Below are 24,141 nucleotides of genomic sequence, written 5' to 3'. Positions count from 1 at the left end.
TCAGGAAGCTGAGGCAGGAGGGTCATGGCAAGTTGGAGGCCAGCCTGGGCTACATAGTGAGACTCTGTCTTGTAAAAAATTAATTAAAAAAATAAAATTGCATTTTGAAATAAGGCCTTGCTAAACTGCCCAGGCTGACCCTGAACTTTTTGTTGTTGTTGTTGTTATTTGGTGTAATTTATTTTCTCCCTTGTGACCTTGAACTTCTGATCCTCCTGCCTCAGCCTCTTGCATGGCCACAATTATAGGCATGGACCACTGCACCTGACTGCGAATGTCCTCTCCCCCTCCGACTCTCACTCTCTGTTAATTTGTTTGTTTTTTGAGACAGGGTCTCATGCCTTCCAAACGTAATTATTTTAAAAGAGAAAGTGAATACATTCAATATGAGAACAGAGCCAGGCGTAGTGGCGCACGCCTGTAATCCCAGCCTTTGGGAGACTGAGGCAGGAGGATCGCTGTGAGTTCAAGGCCAGCCTGGACTGCATAGCCAGACCCTGTCTCAAAAAACAAAACCGAAGAGAGAGAACAATGTGGATGCTTGCTTTTCTGAAAGGAAGGTAAATGGCCACATCTGGGCATCAAAGCTACGGACACCACCGGACACCACTGTGAGGGGGCTGGGCTCAGGGGGTGGGGATGTAGGGGCAAATGGGAGACTCAGGGCGCCCTGGCCACCTGCCACAAGGGGGCGGTGTTGGCGTCTGTGGCTCAACCACTGCTCCAGGCGATGAGGGAGGTTTTATTTTATGTGCTAATTAGTAAGGAAAGTTTGGGTTTGGCTTGGCTTGTATGTCTTTCTTGTCAATACAATAAGTTATTCCCTATTTTAAAAACATTTTCGCTATGTAGCCCAGGCTGGCCTTCACCTCATGGGGATCCTCCTGCCTCAGCCTCCTGAGTGCTGGGATCACAGGTGTGCTCCACCGCACCTGGCTAATTTCCTGAAGTGTTACACAAATTACTTATTTTACCAGTTTTCACTACACTATAATAAATAAATAACATAGCAGGACGTGTCCCTGATCATGTCTCCTCTGTCCGCCGTGCGGCAAAGCTGCTGAGCCAATCGCGTGTTAGCTCTGCGCGCTAGGCCGACCGCAGGACTCGGACCGGCTAAAGGCTGTCGCCCCTCGCGTGCCCGCACCTTTGTCGCCTGTCCCACGTGCAGACCTCGCGCCGCTCTCACCACGTGGCTTCCAGAGGCGTCTGAGGTTTAGAACCCCAGTCCCTTCCGCGCCAGTCCGCTTCCCTCACCGCTAGGCCAAGGAGTTCCCCGAACAGGCTCTGCCGCGCTAATAAATAAATAAAGAGCAAACAGCGGGCGGCCGCGTGGCCACGCCTGGAGCCTGGGGCGCTGTCCCTGCTCAGACCCCTAGGGTGCGCGGATCCGGACGCGGAGAGCGCGGAGGAGAGGACTCCTGGGCCCAGGAACGCGCGGATCTCGCGGGTCGAGGAACACGGCCCTGAGCCCCTGAGCGCGCCTCGGGCGGACCAGGCCGGCGGGAGCCGCGGAGGCCGCGCCGGCGCTGGGCGGCTTGAGAAGCCGCCCGGCCGAGTAGAGCCGCCAGCAGGTCCCATGGTGTAATGGTTAGCACTCTGGACTTTGAATCCAGCGATCCGAGTTCAAATCTCGGTGGGACCTCAGGAGAACCTTTTGGTTTTACGATTCCTGTTTTGGGGACCCGGCCGGCGGCCGCAGTCACCTCGGGCAGATCCTGGCCCCGCTGACCCACGCGGCCGCCGTTTAGGGTCCCTCCCCCTCTCTCAATACGCTCGGGTTTCAGGGCCATCCTGCCCGTTGCAGTGCGCAAGCGCATGAGTAAGTGGGTAAAAATAAAAGGCGGCGGCGAGAGACGAAGAGCGACTCCAGCCCCGGGGAAGGCGCCGTAAGAATCCGAAGGCTTGAGGCCGCCGCTCCGGGCGAACGCTGGGGCGGCTGCGCGTCTAGGAGACCACGCCTCCAACTCTTCGACTCCCTCTCTTATTGGCTACTGTGTGGAGAGCGAGTTGTGACTGCTCTGGGAGCCACCAATAAAAAGTCCGAACCGAGCCAGAGGGCGGGGAGACAGCACCCGCGGGGCTTCGATTGGTCAAAAGCAGTAATGGGGCTCCAAGGTGTGTTTGGGGGTCAGAGACCCCACTATGCGTGTGTAGTTTAATCCGTGCTAAGTCAGTGAGGTTGTCGGTGTCATTTGCTCAGAAAGTAATCCCTTAGTCTAGGCACAAGGTCTTCAGTCTGGTCCGGCCCGTCAGGGGGTCTCTGCTGACCTTCCTCACTACCTGCGCCCAGGGGCCCGAGTTCATGGAGCTTCCGGGAGGGGAGCGCAGGCCTCTTCGGAGCTGGCCGGCCTGGCCGTGTCTGTCCCCGAGGGCGCCCGCTGACGCACTTGTGCTGGTCCCCGCAGGTGATTGGCGCCGTGCCCCTGGGTGCCCGCCCGGGGATGGCATGGAAACCGGGTCCTCGCTCCCTCCCGTCTGTCCCCGAGCTCCCTGCCTGCGCCCAAGGCGCCCAGCCATCCCGCCTCAGCCCCCCTCGGGAGCGGATTCGTCACCTGATGGGCACCGCAGGGTCCAAGGTGGCCTCAGTGCCAGGGTAGGCAGAGAGCCAGGGCCCCTGCCCACTCGGACAACGCCTAAGGAAGGTGGCATCTCTGGGGCTTCCTTTGCAGTAGATTATTCGGGGACAATTTAGGACATCCGTGGGGAAAAACAGGAAATCTGATTTCTCCCGCACTTATGCCAAACACAGCAATCACTGTGAAGGAGAAGCAGATAGCAGATAGCTTTCGGAAGGCGACACGGGACAGCCTTATAACCTTGAGGCTTCATGAAAGACACAAAGGGTCTGAAAGTTTGATACATACACCTCATCATATTCTTTTTAAATGTTTAAGTTGTATTTGTTTTTTGTTTTTTTGATACCGGGGATCGAACTGGGGACCTTGCGCTTGTGAGGCAGGCGCCGGAACCACTGAGCTAAATCTCCAGCCCTAAGTTGTATTTGTATCAGTACATGTGTGGAGAGGAAGAGGACCCCATCCGTCGTGGAGAGTCGGTGCACGGCCTTACACATCTTCACTCTACACATCCACCTGCCTCCCTCCCTCCCGGCCCCATACTCTGCTCTCATCTAGAGACCCGGGTGCGAAAGTGAAAGGGCCCGGGGGTGTAGCCCAGTGGTAGAGCGTTCAACCCACCGGAAGCCCTGGGTTCAATTCCTAGTGCGCACGCGCACACACGAAAAAGTAAACCACATTTTATTTTGGGTTTTTTTGTTGTTGTTGCTTTTGTTTTTGGTTTTTTTTGGTACCGGGGATCAAACTCGGGTCTTTGCGCTTGCGCAGCAGGCGGCAAAACCACTGAGCTAAATCCCCGGCCCATTAAGCCACATTTTAAAAAGAAAAGAAAGTTACAGAATGTGGAAAGATTGAACTTGGGACCTTTTGCTTGCAAGGAAGGCGGTGGAACCACTGAGCTAAATCCCAGGCCCTTTTTTTGTTCTTTTGAGACAGGGTCTCACTATCCAGTCCAGGATGGCCTTGAACTCACTATGTCGCCCAGGCTGATCTCCAACTCACAATGATCCTCCTGCCTCAGCCTCCCAAGTGGGGGGATTACAGGCGTGCACCACCACCCCTGGGTGTAAAGATATTTGTAATGTGTAAGAGAATTTGAATCAACTTGGGCATGGTGGGACACATCTGTAATCCTAGCACTCAAGAGGCTGAGGCAGGAGGATTGTAGGGAGTTGGAGGTCAACCTGGACTACATAGCAAGCCCCTGTCTCAAAAAAAAAAAAAAAAAAAGCAAAAAGAAGCACAACCGCCATCTGGATTACTTTGCCTACAAGTTCCCAGTCTGGGTTGCAGAGGAGAACTGGTGTATGGATGTTGGAGGGGGAAATAGAAAGAAAGAACTTTCTAACAATGTGCCCTGTCTGTCATAGAGCAGCTGAAGAGCCAGGTGGGGTGTGGTGCTACAGACTGCAATTTCAGCACTCAGGAGGCTGAGGCAGGAGGATCTAGGTAAGTTTGAGGCTAGCCTGAAATACATAGAGACCCTGTCTCAAAAAACCAAAGCTAGGGCTGAGGATTTAGCTCAGTGGTTTCACTGCCTGCCTTGAAAGCACACCATCCTGAGTTCAATCCCTGTTACCAAAAAAAAAACCCAAAGCCATAATCAAAGATCATCTGTTTCATTTCACAAGCCAGTGCACACATGCACAGACAGACAAAACTGTCTGGAGCCATTCTACATAATTTTAGACAAAAATCATTTCATAATTAGAGCCGCCTATGGCATGTGGAAACATAGCTGCGTTTTGCCTCCGGTCAGAGTTGAGACCTCAGTGGTCTGGTGATGCTGTGATGCTCAAGGGCAGGATTATATCAGCTGAAGACTTCCTGATTCCTTGAGGACCGAGTATAAGAGAAAGGTTTCACCCAGGGAGGGACAAGTTCCTGATCAGCTTAACTCATCTCACCTGCTATTGTAAGACTGCTCCCCTTACTACCTTCATCAGCATCAGATCCTCATCGACCTAAGATCCTCAACAGCTAAAGATCCTCAACAGCATAAGATCTGAATATTTTAGGATTACCACTGTCCCCTAAATCACCTGATGCTCCCTCCAGTTATTGTGTGTGCCCAATAAATAGTGGCTAGGTCAGAGAGTCTTTCTGCCCACTCTGAGGCACTGACCTCCCCATCCCCCCATATACTTTGAAATTATGCAAGTTAAGGAGCTCTACCCACCCCGTTATCCTATGGGGCTGCGCCTTTCCCAGAAGGGAGGGGGCACGCTGTGACCAGAGTCGCCAGCAGAGGGCAGCACGGGGGCGCAGGAGCCAGGCCGCGCCAGACCTTGCGTTTTCCTCTGTACCAGAGGTGAAGTGCGACAACATGCATAGACAGCGAGCCCTGGGACCTGCAGAACTCAGTCTTTTCACTGTTGAGTCAGGGCCTGTCTATGTAGCCCAGCCTGAGGAGACAGGATCTTACCACATGGCCCAAGCTGGCTTCAAACTTGCAGTGATCCTCCTGCCTCAGCCTCCCAGAGTGCTGGGAAGACAGATGTGCACCACCACACCTGGCTCCAATGTTAATTCTTAATTTTAATGAAAATGCCACGGTTATGTAAGAGACTGACATTGGGGAAGCTGGCTGAAGGGCACCAGGAACTCTGTGCTATCTTTGCAAACCTTCCGTAAATCTAAAATTAACTCCAAATAAAAACCAAATCACTGAAAACAAAGAAGTAAGGCAAGGGTGATGCTGGCACTGCTCACTGGTTTTGTCTGGGTGCCGGGGAGCCAGTGCAACCCCAGAGCAGAGGTGAGCTGCAGAAACCTTCCACACAGAGCTCCAGTGAGGGTGCCCTGTCCTCCACCTGGCTTCGATGCCTCCAGTCCGCCTGGAGGCAGGGAATGGGGCTGAACAGGCAGAAGGAGGGAGCCTGTAGTTTGTGACTGCTGCCCTTTCTGTTTATTCTTTCTCGTTTGTTGTTGTTTTGTTTTGTACCGGGGATCGAACTCAGGACCTTGCCCTTGCAAAGCAGGTGCTGGAACCACTGAGCTAAATCCCTGGTACTTGTTTTTGTTTTTTGAGACAGGATCCCACTATGTAGCCCAGGCTGGCCTCAAACTCACGACAATCCTCCTGCCTCAGCCTCCTGGGTGCTGGGATTCCAGGTGCGCCACCCCCCCATTAAGAAAAGTCCTTCAGGATAAGACAGGCAAAGATGGAAGGAGGGCAGAGGAGGAAAGGGTAAGTGAAAAGGATCAAGATGCGCTGTGTGCAGCTCCCAGCAGTGACTGGGCATTGTGTACGGCAAACACAAACTGACAAAAAGTCTTTCAAATGTTTCAAAGGGCCCAGCACGGGTCCCCTGTCCACCTCACCCCCTGCCACCCCCTCCTGAGTTCACACTGCCCCCACCGGTGCCCCGGGCTCCTCTACCAGCCTCTCCACCTGCCTGGGGTGCTGACTTCACTGCAAAGCTTTGTGTCTCTGCGGCCAATTCCGGGAGTAGGAACCTTGGCACCCGCTGTGCGGTCCCAGTTTGTTATCAGGCCACAGGGGTGATCTCCTCACAGGACTGGACTCAAGGTGGCAGAAATGGACCCCGAGCCCCAGTTCCCAGCTGATCCAGTGGGAATGGCTTTTTCCTTCCTGGCGTTGTAGGCTGTGTGTGTGTGTGTGTGTCTGTGTGTGTGTGTGTGTGTGAGAGAGAGAGAGAGAGAGAGAGAGAGAGAGAGAGAGAGAGAGAGAAAGACTGGGGACTGAATCCAGGACCTCTGAATTATATCCTCAGCCCTTTTTATTTTTTATTTTGAGACAAGGTCTCACTACGTTGCCCAGGTAGGACTTGAGCTTGAGACCCTCCTGCCTCAGCCTCCCAGAGAGCTGGCATTACAGGTGTGCACTGCCATTCCCGGCATGTGGGCTCTGCACCCCGCCACCCTGTGCTAGTGCTCAGCAGACAAGACTCTCCTCGGGGTCTCCAAGCTGGGTGCTGGTGGGTACACAGGAGGTGGTACAGGAGGGGGCCTCTTTACTCATGCTGTGCCTAGGAAGGTGAAGGAGACTGACGGCAGGGGGCCCAGGACATTGGCCCGGAGCAGGCACCCAGTTGCAGGGCTGGCCTGTCAGCTCCTCAGACAGCCGCCCTTCTCCTTGAAGGGGTTCCTGTCCTCCGGGACACCTCTGAGCAGGGGGTCTCTGCCCGCCTGGGCCTCCACGTAGTCCTTGATCTCCTTCCCCGTCCTGGAGACCTTCGGGGGCACAGGGTGGGTCATGGCCTGGCCTCTTTCCCAGGCCTGGGCTCCAGCAGTCCTGGCAGAGGCCCAGCGGAGAGGCGCGGAGGGCACAGGCATTGCAGGCAAGCTCCTGACCACATGCTCCCTCACACCTGACCCTGCTTCTTGTTGTTGGTTTGAGATGGGGTCTCCCTGCGGGCGCGGAGCCCAGGCTGGCCTCGGACTCAGAGTGATCTGTCAGCAGCCATTCTCCATAATTTAGGGGAAAATTCATGTCGTAATTAAAGTATGACTCTCACTAAGGCCCAATATTGCCTTGCCCGAGAGCCACCTAGGGCCTGTGGAAACAACTCTGTTTCTGCCTCTGGGTCACAGCTGAGGCCTCAGTGGTCCGGTGATGCTGTGATGCTCAAGGGCAGGATTACATCAGCTGAAGACTTCCTGGTTCCTTGAGAACTGAGTATAAGAGAAAGGTTTCACCCAGGGACAAGTTCCTGATCAGCTTAATTCATCCCACCTGCTATTGTAAGACTGCTCCCCTTACAGTCTTCATCAGCATCAGATCCTCATCAGCATAAGATCTGCATGGACAGGGGATCAGGGATCACTGCCCACCCCCTAGGTCACCTGACGCTCCCTCCAATTATTCTGTGCACCCAATAAATAGTGGCGAGCCAGTCTTTGGCTCTGCCCACTCTGAGGCCCTGACCTTCTGGGCCCCCCATGTACTTGGAAATTATGCAAGTCTCTATCGTCTTTTTCTTTAGTCCTAGCAGTCGGAGGATTAATTCCCCTCAGATAGCAATCCTCCTGCCTCAGCCTCCCCAGTGGTGGAATGAGGAATGCCAACCCCTACACCCGCCACCTGTTCTTCTGCCACTCGGAAAAGCCCCTCCATCCTTGAATCTCAGCTCCCAGTCAGGAAGGGAGGGCTGGGTGACTCACCGGAGCCCTCGGGTTCTTCACCTCCTTCCTCAGCTGCTCCACCTCCAACCGCAGCAGCTCCTTCTTGCTGAGGTCCTGGGCCATGGTGTCGTGGGGAGGCCTGGGCTGGGGGTTGGGCAGTGTCAGCTCCCCTAGCCCCTCCAAACCCCAACCGGGCTTCACTCTGATCCCCACTATAGGTGTAGGCTCTGTAGGGCAGGATGCACCCAGCCAAAGGACAAGCCACAGTTTTTGCCCTTAGCTGGGTGTGGTGAGCACATCTGTTATCCTCGAACTCAGGAGGCTGAGGCAGGAGGAGGCTGTGAGTTCAGGGTTAGCCTGGACTCCACAGTGAGACCCTGTCTCAAAACAAAGCAAAACAAGATTTTTGCCCTTGGATAAGGACCTGTCTAAGGAAGAATTGGAAGGAAGGAAAAAAGCAATTTCTTTTAGTGAGAAAGATTTGGGAACAAAGTTACTGTTCCACACACAGCTCAGGCCACTGTTCTCTACATTGTCCCTAGCAGGAGAGCCGGAAACTGGGATGAGAGCAAGGCTTTGAGACTCCAGCTCTGCCCTCAGCGGCTTCCTTACTGGGTGACCTCAGTCACCTCCCCAAGTCTCAATTTCTCCATCAGCAAAATGGGTATAAAATACCGGTAGTACCCACTCCACATGATTGTTGTACTAAGCAAATGATGTACATAAAATCTTTAACACACTGGGGCCGAGGATTTAGCTCAGTGGTTCCACTGCCTGCCTCACAAACGCAAGGTTCCAAATTCGATCCCTGGTACCAAAAAGAAAAATTTTAACACACTACCTAGAACAAAATGGACATAACATTTCTTCTTCTTCGACTTATTACTATTCTTTTTGGTATAGGGATTGAACTCAGGACCTTGTGCTTGTGAGGCAGGCATCAGAACCACCGAGCTAAATCCCCAGCCATTTTCTTATTATTATTACTGATAATAATTTTTTTTTTTGTACTGGGGATCGAACTCAGGTCCTTGTGCTTGCGCAGCAGGCGACAAAACCACTGAGCTAAATCCCCAGCCCTGATAATATTTTCATTAATCCAGGCATGGTGGCAGATGCCTGTAATTCCAGCACTCTGGGAGGCTGAGACAGGAGAATGTCAAGTTCAAACTCAGCCCAGGCAACTTAGTGACTTAGTGGAAACTTGCCTCAAAATAAAAAATAGAAAGGGCTGGAGACAGAGCTCAGAGCAAAGGCCCTGGGTTCAAGCCCCAGTCAGTACCACAAAATACAGACCTTATGGGCACTGCAGGGCACCAAAAGGCCCCGTGCCTCGCCTCCACAACGCCTGCCCCCAGTCCCAGCCCCAGCCCCACACGACCTCAGCCCCTCACCTGCCAGGACAGGCACGGTTGCCCTGTCACTGCCCAGGATGCAGCCAAGATGCAGTCTGAGCAGAGCTGCTCCTCAGTGAGATCTTCGGGTAAAGCAGATGGCTGGGGATGGATTCTCAGCCTAAGCGGATCACAGGCTCAGGGCTCGAAGCTGAGCTGAGCCACCCTCCTGGCATCACCCCACTCTCTCCCCAGCTCCCACAGCCTCTGCCTGCTGTCCCTCACCTCTTGTCTGGTCAGGTAGCCAGGCTGACCTCGAACTCCCAGGATCCTCCTGCCTCAGCCTCCCGAGTGCTGGGATCTCAGGGGTGTACCACCACACCTGGCTCCCCCACACCTGTGAGCCTGTCTACAGCTGTTCTGCCCCAGTGATCAGATCTCAGAGCAGCTGCCAAGCTCCCTCTTCCAGACTCTCTGTGTCCTCAGGGGACTCCCACGGTGTCCTCACAAGGGTCCCGGCTCATCCTCTGTGCTCCATGAAAACATTTCACACCCAGGATACAGCGCACTGGGCAAGGGCCCGGGCCTCCCTGCCTGCGTCCCCCTCCCTGGCCTCTACGGCCCCTCTGAGCCCGAGGGTGGCTCAGCCCTGTCTGAAGTCAGGAGCCGCAAGCTGGTCCCTCTCGATCCCCTCCCAGACCTGGGGGCCCCGAGCCCTGCTGTGGCTCACGCTGTCCAGGTCAGGGCCCCTCTCGAAGGACGGGATCCTAGGCGGCCTCGCCCACCCCATTACTTCATGAGCGGGAGCCCACGCCACCCAGCCTGGCGGGCGTGTCCAGCCTGTGTCCCTCGATGCTGCCCCTGAAACCAAGTGCACCTGGAGCTTGAACCTGGCACCCTCAAGTCCAAGTCCCCATTGCTGTCTAATCAGAGTCCCTCACACTCAATTGGTCGATTTCGTTTTGCGGTGTGCGTGTGCGTGTGTGTGTGCGTGTGCGTGTGTGTGTGTTAAAACAGGGTCTCACTATGGACCCCAGGCTGGCCTCAAACTCACAGCGACCCTCCTGCCTCAGCCTCCTGAGTGCTGGGACCACAAGCCTGCACCACTACTCGGGGCTAACTTGCTCGGTCATCTTGTCCTGCTTCCATCAGGGCCCCCAACCCGACCCCTCCCCGGCTTGACAGCCCCCCTGGGGGACCCCGCCGGTGCTTCCCGCGGCCTCGCTGCCCTCTCCACGGCACCCGCAGCCACGAGGACGAGGACGAGGACGCGGACCAGGACCAGGACGGACGCGCATCCCCTCCGCCTTCCGCTCCGCTCCGGGCCCTCGGTGACTCATCCCGGGCTTCCCAAGGAAGCCCCCGCCCTCGCCCTTTCCTCCCTCTTCCCCGAGTGGAAAATGCGCCCCCACGGCCGGCCGCCCCCTTCCTCCTCTGCCCCCCAGTCCCCACCCACCGGTTTCCTCTCCGGGACCAGGCGGCGGGGATCTCAGCCGCAGACCTCGCTTCCTCCGGGGGGCTGGGGGCTGGGCCCCGCGGCCAGCTTCCCCCTTCCCGGCCGGCGCGGGACCACTTCCTCTTGTCCCGAGCAGCGAGCAGGTCCACGGCTCGGCGGAGCAGATCCAGCGCGGCGAGGGCGAGGGCGAGGGCGGGCGGAGGCCGATCAGGGCGGGCGGCTCCCGGGACCCCGCGCCCGGCCATGGCGGAGCTGCAGCAGCTGCAGGATTTCGAGATCCCCGCGGGCCGCGAGGCGCTACGCGGGAACCATGCCGCCCTGCTGCGGGTCGCCGACTTCTGCGAGGATAACTACGTGCAGGTGGGCGCGCCCGGGACCCTGGGGGCAGCTGACAGGTGCTGCCCTCCCGCTGGGGGCTTCAGGGTCATCCGGGCCCACATCTCAGCCGCGGCCCCCGTTAGTCAAGGGCCGCCCGGTCCCTCTCTCTGCCAGCGCCTGGCAGGTTGGGACAGGATCTTTAGTGATCTTGGTAGACTTTTTTTTTTTTTTGGTACCGGGGATCGAACTCCTCGGGTCCTTGCGCTTGCGCAGCAGGCGGCGAAACCACTGAGCTAAATCCCCGGCCCTTAGTGATCTTGAACCAGAGGAGGGAAAGGAGTTCGTTCCTGGTATTCGAGGGAGCGTGGAGAAGTCAGAGGGGCTCGGGTTGGAGGGAGGAGGCCTGGCCAGGGCGCCGCACACCTGGGATCCCCCCAACTCTGGGAGGCTGAGGCAGGAGGATCGCAAGTTCCAGCCCAGCCTGGGCAACCTAGCAACTTAGGTAGACCGAGTCTCAAAGTGAAACACGGAAGAGGGCTGGGGATGTAGCGGGGCCGGGGGAGGCTCTGGGTTCGGTCCCCAGCGCTGCAACAGCAAAGACAAGGGTGCGGCTGAGGCCGAGGCGGGCTTTCCAACAGAGTGCGGCCAGTGAGGAGCGCGGCGGGGGGCAGCTGTTCTCCACGCCGCGGGCGGCCGGGTCGAAGCTCCCGGGGGAAGGCAGAGGGGCAGGGACCGAGGGGCTGAACACCTCTGTCCTTGTGCCCAGCTCGGCCTGCGAGGCCAGGACTGGGGTGCCGAGGGCGGCCAGGGGCAAGAGGCGCTGGTCCAGGGCCGGCCGCTCCGAGCAGCAGAGTGAGCCCCCCCGTTGTGTTCCTCCTGCCTCAGCCTCCTGAGTGCTGGGACGCGGGCGTCCTGCCCCTCTCGAGGGCAGGAAGGGCCGCAGGCCGAACGGTTACTGTCACGGCGGGCGGCGTGGGAGGAAGAGAGGCGCCGGGTAACGAAAATGCTCCCTCCAGGGAGGCCGTGTGCAGCTCGCCCAAGCGCCCAGGCCCGGCTGGGAGCCCCTTGGCGCCCAGGCCCTTCGTGCAGCACCCTAACTACGGGCCGCAGAACCAGGGGCTCCCTGGCCTCTCCCTCCGGGGGCTCGGGAGCAAACCCCGCACGGCTTCCAGAGGCCCGGAACTGCTGTGACGCGGCTAGAGCCCCCCCCCCCCCGCCCCGCAGCCAGGTGTCAGGAAACCTGCAGGGCGGAAGGGGGGCGGAAGGGGGGCGGAAGGGGCAGCTCAACCGCAGGGCCTCGGGCCCCCGGGTCTCAGCGGCGGTTGGCATGGCGACGAGTAGGCCGCAAAGCCGACTCAGAGCCTTTCTCTCCCGGCCCAGCTGTGGTCCCAGACGGAAGCCGGGTCGGGGGTCCAGGCCCAGGCACCCAGAGCGGACAGCGGCACGAGGCAGACTTGGGGGTCTGTGCGGGAGGAGAGGGCGACAGAGGAACCCGGGCGGGCGGACACCCAGGAGCCGACAGCTTGGTTCTGGGGCCGCAGGAGACCCCTGTCCCTCCTGCTGATCATCCGAGTCCCTCTCTGCCCGCTCAGGCTCTTGATGCATACGCTGATGAGATGTAAATCGGCATGCAAATGAGCACTGCTTTCCAGCTGTGGGAAGAGGGCTTCCCAGAAGGCTACCCTGGGGGTAGCCAGGTCTCTCCAGGCTCGGCCCTGAGGGTTCCGGAGGCTGAGGCAGGAGGGTTGCTGCAAGACTGAGGCCAGCCTATCGGTATTAGGTACCTTCTGTGAGGTGGGCACAACTCAGGGCAGGACGCAAAATAAAAGACAAGCTGCCTACCCTCATGGCCCTGAAATTGTTTTGAGGAAGGAGAAACAGATAATAAAGAAGAAAACAGCTGGGTGTGGTGGTCCGTTCCTATATCCCCAGCTCTCTGGGAGGCTGAGGCCGGAGGATCACAAGTTCCAGCTCAACCTCGGGGACTCAGCGATTAGGCGAGATCCTACGTCAGAAACAAACAAACAAATAATAAATAAAAAAGGGCTAGAAATGCACCTCAGGGCAAAGGTCCTGAGTTCAGTCCTAGGTAGCACACCACGATGTGCATAGTGTTTGATAGTACTGAATGCTAGGAAGGAACCAGAACAGGGAAATGAGACTGAGTAGAGAAGTGGGCAGGGGGAAGGCTAGGGTGCTGAGGGAAGGCATCTCGGGGAAGCTGAAACCTAGGAATGAGACAGGTCTAAGAAGTGCGACAAGCCTCAGGGACAACCCAGCAGGTCCAGAGCCAGAACCGGAGCCACTATGGCTGGAGGGGAGCAAGTAAGAGGGGAGCCATAGGGAAAGGGCCCAAGAGGGGTCAGGGCCCAACATGGGGACCGCCTGCAGGCCATGGGCAGGAGCTGCCATTTAATTTCAGAGTACCAGGAAGCAATATTTCTGCTCTCTCCTTGTCTGAGTTCCCAGACGCCAACCTGCTGTCTGGCTAAACAAGAAGTATGGTGGGCCAGGATTTAGCTCAGTGGTTCCATCGCCTGCCTCGAAAGCACAAGGACCCGAGTTTGATCCCTGGTACCAAAAAAAAAAAGGTTATTAAGAAGTATGGTGTTGCCGAGATGTAGCTCAGTGCCGAGATCCTGAGTTCGATCCCTAGTACCAAAAATAAAGAAAGAAGAAGTGTGGTGTCACTTGGGGAGCTCTGAAAGAGAGGTTCTTTGGGGCCACCCTCAGGGAACTCCAGGCTGAAGGTCTGGGTGGGGGCCCCACATTGGTTTGCGTATTTTTGTTTCTTGTTTCAATTTTTGTTCCCTGAGGCAGGGTGTCACTGTGGACCCCAGGCTGGCCTCAAACTGACAGCGATCCTCCTGCCTCAGCCTCCGGAGTGCTCGGATGACAGGCGTGCCCCACCAGGCCCACTGGCTGGTTTGTTTTTAAGCTGAAACATGTGCCCTCCAGCCAGCAGGGGCTTCCTCTTCCTTCTTGCTGTACCCCCTAACCCCAACAGGGCGCTCACTTCTTCAGTCCCCAGGAAGGTGGGAGTGTGGTCTCCAATTCTCTCCCTCCCCTGGCACCAAGGCCACAGGCAGCTTCCTCCATGGCCCGAGTCCCTTACCCCGTCATCCTTCCAGTCGCCTCTGCCTGTGTGGGGCGCTGGCCTCAGGTCAGGGCTGTGTGTGTTTCAGGCCACGGACAAGCGGAAGGCGCTGGAGGAGACCATGGCCTTCACCACCCAGGCCCTGGCCAGTGTCGCCTACCAGGTGGGCAACCTGGCGGGGCACACGCTTCGCATGCTGGACCTGCAGGGCACGGCCCTGAGGCAGGTGGAGGCCCGGGTGAGCGCGCTGGGCCAGGTAAGGGTGTGAACTGGGATCCCTGTCAGCCCCCACTCAGTTTGCAGCTGGGTGCACTCCTGTGATCCCAGCACTCACAAGGCTGAGGCAGGAGGATCTCCCCCAATTCAAATCCAACCCCAGCTACAGAGACCCTGTCTCATAAACATCCTGCACTTGGGGTACTTGCTGGGCAAGGTCACCTCCAGCCCTGCAGGCACTGTCGCGGGAATCCAGGGTTCCCCCCCTGCAGTGCACACCCTCGCCCTTCCTCCCTGGGCCTTGACCCTGGGATGGCTGCAGGTCACGCATGCTTGGGCCCAAGGCCAGCATCCGCCTGCCCACAACAGCCCATGTGGCCAGTGCATGGGGCGGGTCTTCCTGTCTCCCTCAGGGCTGTGGGCTTCTCCCCAACCTTCCAAGGGGAAGTGAATTACTGGAGTGGCCCCAGAGGGGAGAGGGGTCCTGGGCACTCTGGGATGGCTGCTGACAGCCCTCTCCCCCCAGCCAGGGAGTCCCCCGAAGGGGCTCCGTCCTCCCCAGCTGCTCTTCCCTGTCACTGCCCCCCAGTCCCCGGCCCCCCATTCCTTCCTCTCTGAAGGGACGGCCCTGGGCACAGACGCCACTGCCCCCTCGCCCTGGCTCGCAGATGGTGAACATGCACTTGGAGAAGGTGGCCCGCAGGGAGATTGGCACCTTGGCTGCCGTGCAGCGCCTGTACCCTGGCCAGAAGGTGCTGGCCCCCGAGAGCCTGGCCCCGCCCCCGCCCTACTGCAGGAGGCCCATCAACTTCAGCTGCCTGGACCACGTTGGCCACGGGATCAAGGTACAGAGGGGCGCTCTCCCACCTCAGAGCCTGCGCTCCTCCCCTTTTGGGTGTTTGAGGCAGCATCATGCTGAGTCCAGGCAGGCTTCAAACTCTCAGCGATCCTTCTGCCTCAGCCTCCTGGGAACTGACACAGCGTGCGCCACCACGCCCAGTGCCCCTCATGTTCTTATCCCAGCCTGCAACCCACTCCCTTGGCTATCACCCAGGTCTCCTAACCCTTCCACAGCCCCTCCCTGCGCCCCACCCGTGGGTGCGGGGTGGGAAAGGGAAGAGGGAAGGAGGATGCTGGGGCGTGCGTGAGAACGGCAGCTTCCTGTCTGGGTGAGGTCACCGGCCGCAGTCACCCAGAGCGGCTGTCTGGGAGGGCAGGATGCACCCAGCGCCTGGGGAGAGGGCTGTCACCGGCACTTGCAGAGGCCTGCTTTGTCAGTTCCAGTCAGCACGCTGCCACCCTGATCAGGTCTGTGTCCAGCCAGGCGTGGTGGCACACACCTGTGATCCCAGCTACTTGGGAGGCTGAAGCAGGAGCATGTCTGGGCTACATAGTGAGTTCAAGGCCAGCCTGACTGCATTGAGACCCTGACTCAACAAAAACCCCAAAACGTGGTCCACACAGCCCCCTTGATGTCCCCAACACATCAGCCCCCTCAGGGGGACAGCACCGCCTCCTTTGGCCACATGTGTTCTTCTGGTTGCCTGTTTTCGGGGGGTTCTGGGGAGAGAACCCGGGGCTTCGCCCACTCAGCACTGCTCCCCCACTGGGCCACCCCAGCCCCTAACATTCTCTCAGCCAAGCCCGGTTTCTGGGGGGCAGGGGAGCCCCTAAGTCGCCTGCCGCACGGGGCGTGCACCAAGTGCCCCCTCTGCCCCTCCCGGCTTTGACCTCCAGGAAGTCTGGCCGGGTGCATCCGGGGACTCGGGGACCCTGAGAGTGCGGCTTCTCAGCTCCCTGTGCCTCCCGTGGGGCGGCGGGGCCCAGGCCCCTGGGGACTGCGGTGGGCGGAGCGGAGGAAGCGGCCCCCAGACCGAGGGCTGTGCCCTTCCCCGGTGCGAGCGACAGGGGCCGAGGGGTGGGGAGCGGGCTGGGCCGTGGGAGCAGGACCGCCCCCTCCCCAGGTGTCACCACGCCCCCCCCCAGGACCTGAGCACGCAGCTGTCGCGGACGGGGACCCTGTCTCGCAGGAGCATCAAGGCGCCGGCCACGCCCACCGCGGCCACGCTGGGGTGAGGCCTCCGCGCACCCCGAAACCGCCCCACACGCTCCTGGCCGGGCCCCGCCCCGCTCATACACCCCCCCCCCCCCAGGAGGGCGCCCCGGATCCCGGAGCCCGTGCAGCCCCCCGCGCTGCCCGACGGCCGCCTCTCCGCCGCCTCCTCCGCCTCGTCGCTGGCCTCAGCCGGGTGAGCGCCCTCGCGCCGGGCGGGAAAGAATCGGAGCGGGGCCGGCCGGGGACACCGAGTGGCAGAGCCCCCCCCAACCCCGCTTTCCGCGTCCTCAGCAGCGCCGACGGCGTCGCCGGGGCAGCCCCGCCCAAGCCGCAAGCGATGGCCCCGCCACCTCCGCCCCCGTGCGTGGAGCTGTGCCCGCCCCCGCCGGGTGAGGACCCCCCAAACCCCACCCCTCTGGGCTCCAACCCCGCCTGGCCGCTATGCACAGCGTCAATGTGCGTTCCGGGGGGAGAACTGAGGAAACGGCCAGGCGCGGTGGCGCTGCATTTGATCCTGCGACTCAGGAGGCTGAGGCAGGGGGGCCCCGCGGCTTGGAGGCCAGCCTGAACTACATAGCGAGACCCTGTTTTCATCTTAAAGTTAACAGATAGAACCAGCGGTGCCGGCCGGGCGTAAGGGACCTTGCCGAGGTCCTCCTCCGACCCCGGCCTCACCCGCTCCAGCCCTTGGAGGGCACGGGCTGCGGAGGTCTTACTCACCCCGCTCCGTCCCCGCAGAGCTGACCCCGGAGCTCGAAGACCTGGGGTTGCCGCCGCCCCCGCCTGGCTTCGGACTGGAAGAGCCCAGCTGGGCCCCCGACGCCTACTTGGAGAAAGGTTCGCGCGTGGACCCCTCCCTCCCTGCTCTGCGCGTGTGAACTTGTTACTCACATCCCGCCCTCCGCCTTTTTTTCCTGTTTGAGAAAGGGCCTTGCTATGTAGTTCAGGCTGGCCCTAAACTCTGCGGTGACCCTCCTGCCTCAGCCTCCCGTGCACTGGGGTTACTGGCGTGCACCACCACAGTCGGCCCTCCCCAAATTTTCCGATGACCTGAGTTTTGACTCAAGCTGGGAAGGGAGCGGCTGGCCAGGCGGCTGGCAGTTGCTCACTGTGGAGGTCCCCGCCGTGTGGCGAGGCCTCCCCGTCCCAGACTTGTGACTGCGTCCCCGCGGGGAGGGGCAGGCGCCACCTCACACTCCCTCTTCCCGCAGTGGTGACCCTGTACCCCTACACCCGCCAGAAGGACAACGAGCTCTCCTTCACAGAGGGCACGATCATCTGCGTCACACGCCGCTACTCGGACGGCTGGTGCGAGGGCGTCAGTGCAGAGGGCGCCGGTTTCTTCCCGGGGAACTACGTGGTGCCCGGCTGCTGACCCGAGGCTGAGGCAGGAGGGTCTCTGAACCCTCCCTATTGTCTCGGGGAGAGTAGGGGCCCCCAGGCCTGCTGCAGAGGGGACAGAACTGGAGCCCACGGAGCTGTGATTGCGTCCACGGAGGGCCTCACCTGAGCAGGGCGCTGCCCCCAGCCCCAAGTGACAACTCTGAATAAAGCTCCGCGACCTGCCCACGACTGCCTGCAGGGCTGGGGGCGGCGGTCCGGGGGGACAGGGATCCAAGAGTTCCTCGCTCCTGACAGCCTCCTTCCCGGGACCCCGGATGGCCCTGCCCCCCCCCCCCACGCCGCACAGGACATGTGTCACTCGATCCCTGCCACCACCTTTATAGCTCAGACACAGCGGGCGGCGTGGGGTACCCTGGCTCTGTTTGGAAACTTCACGGCTTTTGCTCCACGTGGGACGAGGGGCGGCTTCGGTGAAGTCCGAGTCTCTGGCTGCATAGACAAAACTGCGGTACGCAGGCCTTGCACTATCTCGTGCCACCACCAGGGGGCGACGGTGTCCCGACTTTATTTTCTCTGGCGGGTGCTGGGGTGGGCGGGGGAAGGCAAGAAGGCGTAGCAAGCACAGAAATTGTGCAGGGTTGTAGTGGCTGTTGCAGGATTGAGGGGGCCTCGAGTATTTGGGCGACCTGAGGTCCTCTTGGGAAGGGGAGAGGTTTTGCAGCCTAAGGCACTGCCATTCAGGCTGGCCTTGAACTCGAAGAGATCCTCCTGCCTCAGCCTCCCGAGTGCCGGGATGACGCGCGTGCGCCTCCGTGCCCAGTAGTTAAAGCTATGAGACGCCGGAAATGCCCTTTCTCAGCCCTTCCTCCCAGCTCGGAAGACAGGGTGTTTTGGAAACGCCTCTCCCGGGGCCAGGCTCCAAATCCTTTGGCATAGGATGGGGGTGGGCATCCGGGTTGGGTTAACTGCATAGACAGAGACCCCTCCGGACACGCTCCCCGCCCCCGAGGGACGCAGCCGCACAGAGCAGGAAGGGGCGGGACAGAAAGGGGACAGAGCCTCGGGCGCCGTCCCGCCCCGCGCGCGCCCCCTGCCGGCCGCGCGGCTCAGCACGCCTTGAGCACCTGCTGCAGGTGCAGGCGCACGTCGGCCGCCGACTCCCAGGGCACCACGCAGGCGCGGAAGGAGCTGGGCTCGGCCTTCTGCGCCTCCTGGATGAGCCGGTGCATGGGGTAGCCGCGGCGCGGGAAGGCCACGTCGCCGCCCGCCAGCAGCCCCATGGGGCAGAAGTCGTTGGCGCCGTCGCCCACGTAGAAGAGGCGCTCGAAGTGCACGCCATCGCGGGCGCGCTCGCGCAGGTACTCGCTGAGGGCCTTGTGCTTGCACATGTTGGCGGGGCAGCGCGTGCAGCCGTGCGCGTGGAAGGGGCGCAGGGCCAGCTGGCCCTGCGCGTCGGGCCCCGACGGGTTGCTCAGGATGCGGCGGAACAGGCCGTGGTGGCCGGCGGCGCGCAGCGCGCTCTCAATGCCAAAGGTGTTGGCGTCGGAGATGAGGATGACCTCGAAGCAGGAGCCCTGCTTGGCCACGAACTGCAGCAGGTCGCCCATGCCTGGTGACAACGGGATGGCCTCGTAGATGGCGCGCAGGTCCCGCGGCCGCACGCCCTGCTCGCCCAGGTACCGGAACACGCGCTGCATGTACTCGTGGTAGAAGCCCTCGCGGTAGGTGGCCCGCAGGCTCTCGGGCAGCTGCTGGCCCGGCGCCGCGCGCACGATCGAGTCATCGCTGTTCTCGTCCACGATGGTCTCGTCGAAGTCGAACGTCAGGAGGAAGCGCGGCGTGCCCTGCGCGGCCATCCTGCCGTCCTGGGAGTGGGGGGGACAGGAGCAGCAGGAGGAGACAAGCGAGAGGTGGCACGGCGCCAGCCGGCCGGGGAGGGGCTGGTTAGGCCGCGGCCAGGGGCACCGGCACGTCCGAGACCTGAGGAGGACCCAAGCCTGGGTAAGCGGAGTGCAGTGGCACCGGGCTCCTCCCCCGCCCCTGCCTGTCTCCAAACCGTGCTGGGCTTATGTTCCCGGGACCACCCTGGAGATGAACCCATATGGCCTCCCTGGCTCCTGGTTCTGCCACTCCCTTCCGGGGCCACTGGGACTTAACAAGTGTCAACTTCAACCAAGGGAAGGGTGGCCTGGGCCGCCCATGTGGAGACTTGCGGTGGCACCCTGGGTAGGTCGTGGATAGGGCGTGGTGACAACACCCGGTTCCCTCCCTCCTGGACACAGCACAGCCAGGAAACCACACACGTGCCAGCTGGAGCAGCCTCCTGTTCTACCTTCCATCCCTGTGGGGTCAGTGGCTCTTGGGACTGCAGTGGAAAGCAATTAGCTGAGCCCCAGGAGCTTAGCTGTGGACAACAGTGCCAGGCCGAGGCCTTCGGGGGAGTAAGGCCAGGCCTGGAGAGCCAGGGCCCTGGGCCTCAGCCGCAGCATGACAGGGTGGCTCTCTCGGAGCTGCTATAGGCAGATGGTGCTGGACAGGGGCCCTGGGAGGGGACAGGGCTTCTCCATGGCTCCCTAGGCCCCTGTGCTGACAGGGAGCGCACCACTGGTCACTTGCCAATTCCCCGGGAGGAGCAGGTGAGTGGGCGGGGTTTCTGCCAGAATCCGAAGCAAGCGGGCAGCAGGAAGGCTGGGGAAGATGGGAGCCTTCCGAGCCAGGCAGAGACACACCTGGGGGACAGGTAGGGCAGAGGAGTAAAGGCAGCAGTGGCTGAAGAGGCAGAGGAGGAGGGGACACGGGGGGCATCCAGGAGGAAGACATGCTACAGGTGTGTGGCAGGAGACGGCTGGACAGGAAGCAGAGAGGGCAGCAGGACCTTTGGCCAGAGGCGGGGTGCAGGGGGACAGTGGGGAAGTGAGGCAGAGAAAGGCAGGCAAAGCCCCAGCACCTCGTCCTTCTCACCTTTGCTTGACAGCTGATGTGCATTCGAGGGCCAGAGGACCAGGCCCTGTACAATCACAGCCCACACCCTGGCCCCCTCCTCCCACACCCCTGGGGTGCCCATGGCCTCAGCAGACCTGCAAATCTGGCTACCTGCCTAACAGAACTGTCCCTCAGTCATCCTCAGTCCCAGCACCTGGCTTGGGACCCCTGGGATTGGAGACCTAAAGAATCAGAACCCCGGACCTGCAGGGAGGCTTCCAGGGATAGGGGAAGTCCGTGGAAAAGAGGGGCTTGGGGCCGCCTCCCGGAGTCACCCACTTACTTTGGTCAGGCATCGGAGCCTGGTGACAGGAAGACAGCTGCTCATGGTCACTGGGTCACCCTGGGCACCAGCTCTAGGGACTCCTGGCTTCTACTCAGCTCCTGATGATCACAAAAGCCCATTTATTTAAGGGACCCAGTCTGCTAGTGCTGCTGCCACCTCTTGTGCCCACCTGGCTGTCTCCTCAGGGGCTTAGCATACACAAGCCCTAAGGGGGCACACACGAGCAAATACAGGCCACGAGGCACCTGTCCCCGGCACAGCAGAGAGGTTGCCCATGGAGACCTAGATAAGTTAAGGTCACCCGCCAGGAGGGGCAGCCACATCTCAAAAACAGCACTTTTAGCTGGCCAGGGTGGCTCATGCCTGTAATCCCAGCACTTGGGAAGCTGAGGCAGGAGAATCACTGAGAGTTCAAGGCCAGCTTGGACTGCATAGCCAGACCCTGTCTCAAAAAAGAAAAAAAGAACTGGAAAGATAGTGACAAGCCGGCTAGACTTGGAACAAAGTCTGGTTGGCTGCTGCCCTCTGGTGGTGACGGTGGCACTGTAAACTCTGACTGCCAAGGTGACACTCTCGCGGCCATCCCAGAGCCGCAGGAGATGCAGCCGGGACAGCCCGGGAGGACACAGCCTGGAGCGCCTCCCCCCAGGGCGCCCCTGACTGCGCATGCGCCGAACCCAGTAGGGCACGGGACGTGGGCCTTGGTTTTCCCCCAAAAACTTTTAGCCTAGGAATTGGGAGAGGGAGCTGGAGGAACGGGGCAGAGTGGGAGGGGGTGAGCGGCGAGGTTTAGGAAGAGTTGAGAGGGAGGAGGCTCGGGACAGCGTATCTGCCCGGTCAGAGGGCGAGGAGAAAGGTCGGGGCGGGGCACCACGCCCAGGGCGAAAGCAGGCCCAGGGGACTGGGCAAGGGGAGGGCACGGAGACAAGGGTTACACCCCAGCAGCCACACTGAGACCCCCTTGCAACCCAGAGAAAAGGGTCTCACTTCGCCCTCCTGTGTTTGCTTCTGTTTTCCGTTTGGGGAATTGAACCCTTGGCCTTCACACTGAGCTACATCCCTGATCTTTTTATATTTCATTTTTTAAAGACAAAGACTCACTATGCAGTTCAGGCTGGCCTTGAACTCACTATGTAGCCCAGGCTGGCGTCAAACTCATATTGATCTCCCTGCCTCAGCCTTCCAAGTGCTGGGATTACAGGCGTGTGCCACCATACCCCTAATCTTTTTCAATTCTTTTGTTCTGAGACAGGGTCTTGCTAAGCCGATAAATTGCCTAAACTGGGCTCCAACTTGTATGTATTTCTGGGGATCAAGCCCAGGGCCTCAGGGCAGGCTTGGTGGCACATAAATCTCAGCCCTGGACAGGCTGAGACAGGAGGGTCCCCATGAGTCCGAGGCCAGCCTGAACTAATGGGACCCTCTCTGAAAGACAAAAAAAGAGAAAGCAGAAACAGATGTTCAAGCAGGCTAAGCTTTATCACTGAGATACACACTCAGCCCCCTGGGCTCAAATCTGTGATCCTCCTGCCTCAGCCTCCCAGATTCCAGGCACCACACCTGGCTGGTTAAATCCCCTTACTGTTTGGTGCCTTTCCCAAACAGTTTATTAACAGATAGTTTATTTCTGTCTCCAAAGCAGAAAGCCAGAGATTGAGAGCCCCCGCTGTGGAGCCTCACAGTGTTGGGGAGACCCTTCCCCAGGCTGTCACTCACCTCCTGCAGCTTTGTCCTGAATGACCCGGATCCCTTGGTGGTCAGCAAAGTCTCAAAGGCGCGATCTCGGAGCTGCTCCCTCCTGGAGCAGGAGTAGAGAGTGAGGTTTCTGGGAAGCCAGGGGTCCATTTCTAGTCCCACCCGAGATCCGCTCCGCCCGACCCCTCCTACCTCGCCACAGGGTAGGGGAGGGTCCTAAGCTTGCAATTCCTTTCCTCTTGGGAGTGGAACCCCCAGGAAAGTTTTCCTATAGTTTCTCACGATGAGTATGAGGGGCGAGAGCTCCTAGCCATCACACGCCCTCCTACCCTCGATCACAAACAAGACCCCCCCCCCAGCACCAGCCGGCACCCTAACTCCATTACTTCCCTAGTTCCCCAAACCTATACAGCAAACAGGAACGAGGGGCGGCTCAGAGAGCCCATGCTGACATCGTGGGGGTTGCGCAGCAACAAAGTCAGGGTTCGAACTCAGGGGTCTCCGGGGCTCGCCCTCCTGCTCCCCGAGTTGCCTGGAGGCTGGCAGCTTGCTGTCCCGGCCAGCGGGGGGCAACGACCTGCAACGACCCGTGCCCTGGTGCGGGGGGAGGGTGCCTGGGACTTGAAGTCACCTCCGGAGCGTCCCTGCCCGGTGGCCAAGCAGAGAGGAGCCGAGCCCGGGCAGCGGGTGGCAGCTGCGGTGGGGTGGGGAGATATTTTTAGGTGACCGGGGAGCGGGCTCCTGGCTCACCCCAGCCGGCGGGCGCCGTGCCCCTGCTGAGCGGGGGTGCAGCTCGGGGACCCCGCGCGCTGGGAGCTAGGGGTCCGGGTAGGGAACTGGGGGCCCCCACCCCGCGGGGGACCGGCTCCCCCCACTCCGGAGCCCCGGACTCACGTGGGGCGGCGCAGCGGGGTCCGTCCCGGCTGAGTTCGGAGGCTCAGGAGTGGGGGCAGCTACGGTTTGTGGGCGCAGGGTGCTTGCGGGGGTCGGGGACGCGGTGTCTCAGCCGCCCCCGGATTCCTGGGCTCGGGCTCAGGACGCCCTCCGGGCCCCAGGGACTGTGGACGATGTGAGTCCTGACGGCCCCCCCACCTGTCCCCATCCCTCCTCCCGCCGGCCGCCGCTGCCACCGCGTCCCCTTTAAGTGCCCGGGCGCCGGAGCCCGAGCCGCGGCCAGCGCTGCGGCAGCTGCAGCAGCCGGGCCCGCCGCAGTCCCCGACGTCACAATCCGCCGCCCAATCAGCGCGGCGCCGGCGGTGCTCCGGGGGCGGAGTCTGAGGGCCACGCCCTCGGGGCTCGGAGCTGAGCGAAGGTGGCTTCGGCGCCACGGGGAGGGCAGAGCGGGGCGTCCCGGTCCCCACACCCGCACCCCGCGGGGACTGGCAGAGATCACCTCCGCGGGCGCAGCTCAGCCCAGTCGGGTGGGGACGCGGGCGGCCGGGCCTTTCCCCGGACTCCCCTGCTCCGCCGTGAGCAGAGTTGGGGGACCCACCGGGTGCCCCCTTGCCAGTGGGGTGAATAAAAAACCATTTTCTCTTAGCCGTGTGGAGGTGCACGCCTGGCATCCCAGGAGGCTGAGGCAGGAGGATCACCGCAAGTTCGAGGCCACCCTAGGCTACATAGCCAGGCTCTTGGAGAAGCAGAAGGGGCCAAGTGTGGAAATTTGGAGGGCAGGGTGGGCATGCGGTCG

At 60.4% G+C, this 24,141-nt stretch overlaps 3 protein-coding genes and 1 non-coding gene across 23 annotated transcripts; 2 read left to right on the top strand and 2 right to left on the bottom strand.

The window, feature by feature from the left end:
* Positions 1-1,573: 1,573 nt before the first annotated feature.
* On the top strand, positions 1,574-1,645 carry Trnaq-uug (transfer RNA glutamine (anticodon UUG)). The gene has a single exon. It is a non-coding gene; the product is annotated as a tRNA-Gln (tRNA).
* Positions 1,646-6,304: 4,659 nt separating this feature from the next.
* Gngt2 (G protein subunit gamma transducin 2) lies at positions 6,305-10,702 on the bottom strand. The gene is made up of 4 exons (XM_021240056.2): positions 10,458-10,702; positions 9,062-9,182; positions 7,707-7,811; positions 6,305-6,776 (listed from the first exon to the last, which is right to left on the bottom strand). Exons 1-4 carry the CDS (start codon positions 10,700-10,702, stop codon positions 6,651-6,653), a joined length of 597 nt encoding a protein of 198 aa, XP_021095715.2. The 3' UTR covers positions 6,305-6,650.
* Abi3 (ABI family member 3) lies at positions 10,680-16,887 on the top strand. 10 transcript variants are annotated; one of them, XM_087202435.1, is made up of 7 exons: positions 10,685-10,817; positions 13,961-14,110; positions 14,757-14,933; positions 16,075-16,160; positions 16,242-16,337; positions 16,436-16,533; positions 16,746-16,887. In XM_087202435.1, exons 1-7 carry the CDS (start codon positions 10,701-10,703, stop codon positions 16,754-16,756), a joined length of 735 nt encoding a protein of 244 aa, XP_087058561.1. In that variant the 5' UTR covers positions 10,685-10,700; the 3' UTR covers positions 16,757-16,887. The 10 variants fall into 10 exon arrangements, with proteins under 10 accessions (XP_021095703.2, XP_087058556.1, XP_087058561.1 ...); XM_087202434.1 differs by having other exon boundaries at positions 13,961-14,128; XM_087202433.1 differs by lacking the exon at positions 10,685-10,817 and having other exon boundaries at positions 11,945-14,128.
* A 963-nt stretch (positions 16,888-17,850) lies between these two features.
* Phospho1 (phosphoethanolamine/phosphocholine phosphatase 1) lies at positions 17,851-23,656 on the bottom strand. Of its 11 annotated transcripts, none has more exons than XM_021240047.2 (5): positions 23,346-23,628; positions 22,473-22,554; positions 20,754-20,854; positions 20,105-20,217; positions 17,851-19,468 (listed from the first exon to the last, which is right to left on the bottom strand). In XM_021240047.2, exons 3-5 carry the CDS (start codon positions 20,796-20,798, stop codon positions 18,595-18,597), a joined length of 1,032 nt encoding a protein of 343 aa, XP_021095706.1. In that variant the 5' UTR covers positions 20,799-20,854; positions 22,473-22,554; positions 23,346-23,628; the 3' UTR covers positions 17,851-18,594. The 11 variants fall into 11 exon arrangements, with proteins under 11 accessions (XP_021095706.1, XP_087058571.1, XP_087058565.1 ...); XM_087202445.1 differs by lacking the exon at positions 20,105-20,217 and adding an exon at positions 22,904-23,145 and having other exon boundaries at positions 23,346-23,626; XM_087202439.1 differs by lacking the exon at positions 20,105-20,217 and adding an exon at positions 22,904-23,145 and having other exon boundaries at positions 17,851-19,353; positions 23,346-23,626.
* Positions 23,657-24,141: the final 485 nt, after the last annotated feature.

Source organism: Heterocephalus glaber, unplaced genomic scaffold (genome assembly GCF_053883595.1).
Source record: "Heterocephalus glaber isolate CG9 unplaced genomic scaffold, H.glaber_assembly_v1.0 deba00001773, whole genome shotgun sequence".
Classification (NCBI taxonomy): Eukaryota; Metazoa; Chordata; class Mammalia; order Rodentia; family Bathyergidae; genus Heterocephalus; species Heterocephalus glaber.
Note: the sequence above shows the minus strand (reverse complement) of the source record. Positions and strands in the feature narration are given on the sequence as shown.

Coding starts and splice junctions, on each gene's coding strand:
- Gngt2 (XM_021240056.2), bottom strand. CDS start 10,702: ATGGCCGGGCGCGGGGTCCCGGGAGCCGCCCGCCCTGATCGGCCTCCG. Junction 9,183..10,457: donor TGGTCCCGGAGAGGAAACCG/GTGGGTGGGGAC, acceptor TGATCCGCTTAG/GCTGAGAATCCATCCCCAGC. Junction 6,777..7,706: donor TGAAGAACCCGAGGGCTCCG/GTGAGTCACCCA, acceptor GTGCCCCCGAAG/GTCTCCAGGACGGGGAAGGA.
- Abi3 (XM_087202430.1), top strand. CDS start 13,721: ATGTGCCCTCCAGCCAGCAGGGGCTTCCTCTTCCTTCTTGCTGTACCC. Junction 14,129..14,708: donor GGGTGAGCGCGCTGGGCCAG/GTAAGGGTGTGA, acceptor TCCTCTCTGAAG/GGACGGCCCTGGGCACAGAC.
- Phospho1 (XM_021240047.2), bottom strand. CDS start 20,798: ATGAGCAGCTGTCTTCCTGTCACCAGGCTCCGATGCCTGACCAAA. Junction 20,218..20,753: donor GGCTCCGATGCCTGACCAAA/GTAAGTGGGTGA, acceptor CCTGTCCCCCAG/GTGTGTCTCTGCCTGGCTCG. Junction 19,469..20,104: donor CTGCTCCTCCCGGGGAATTG/GCAAGTGACCAG, acceptor GGTCCTCCTCAG/GTCTCGGACGTGCCGGTGCC.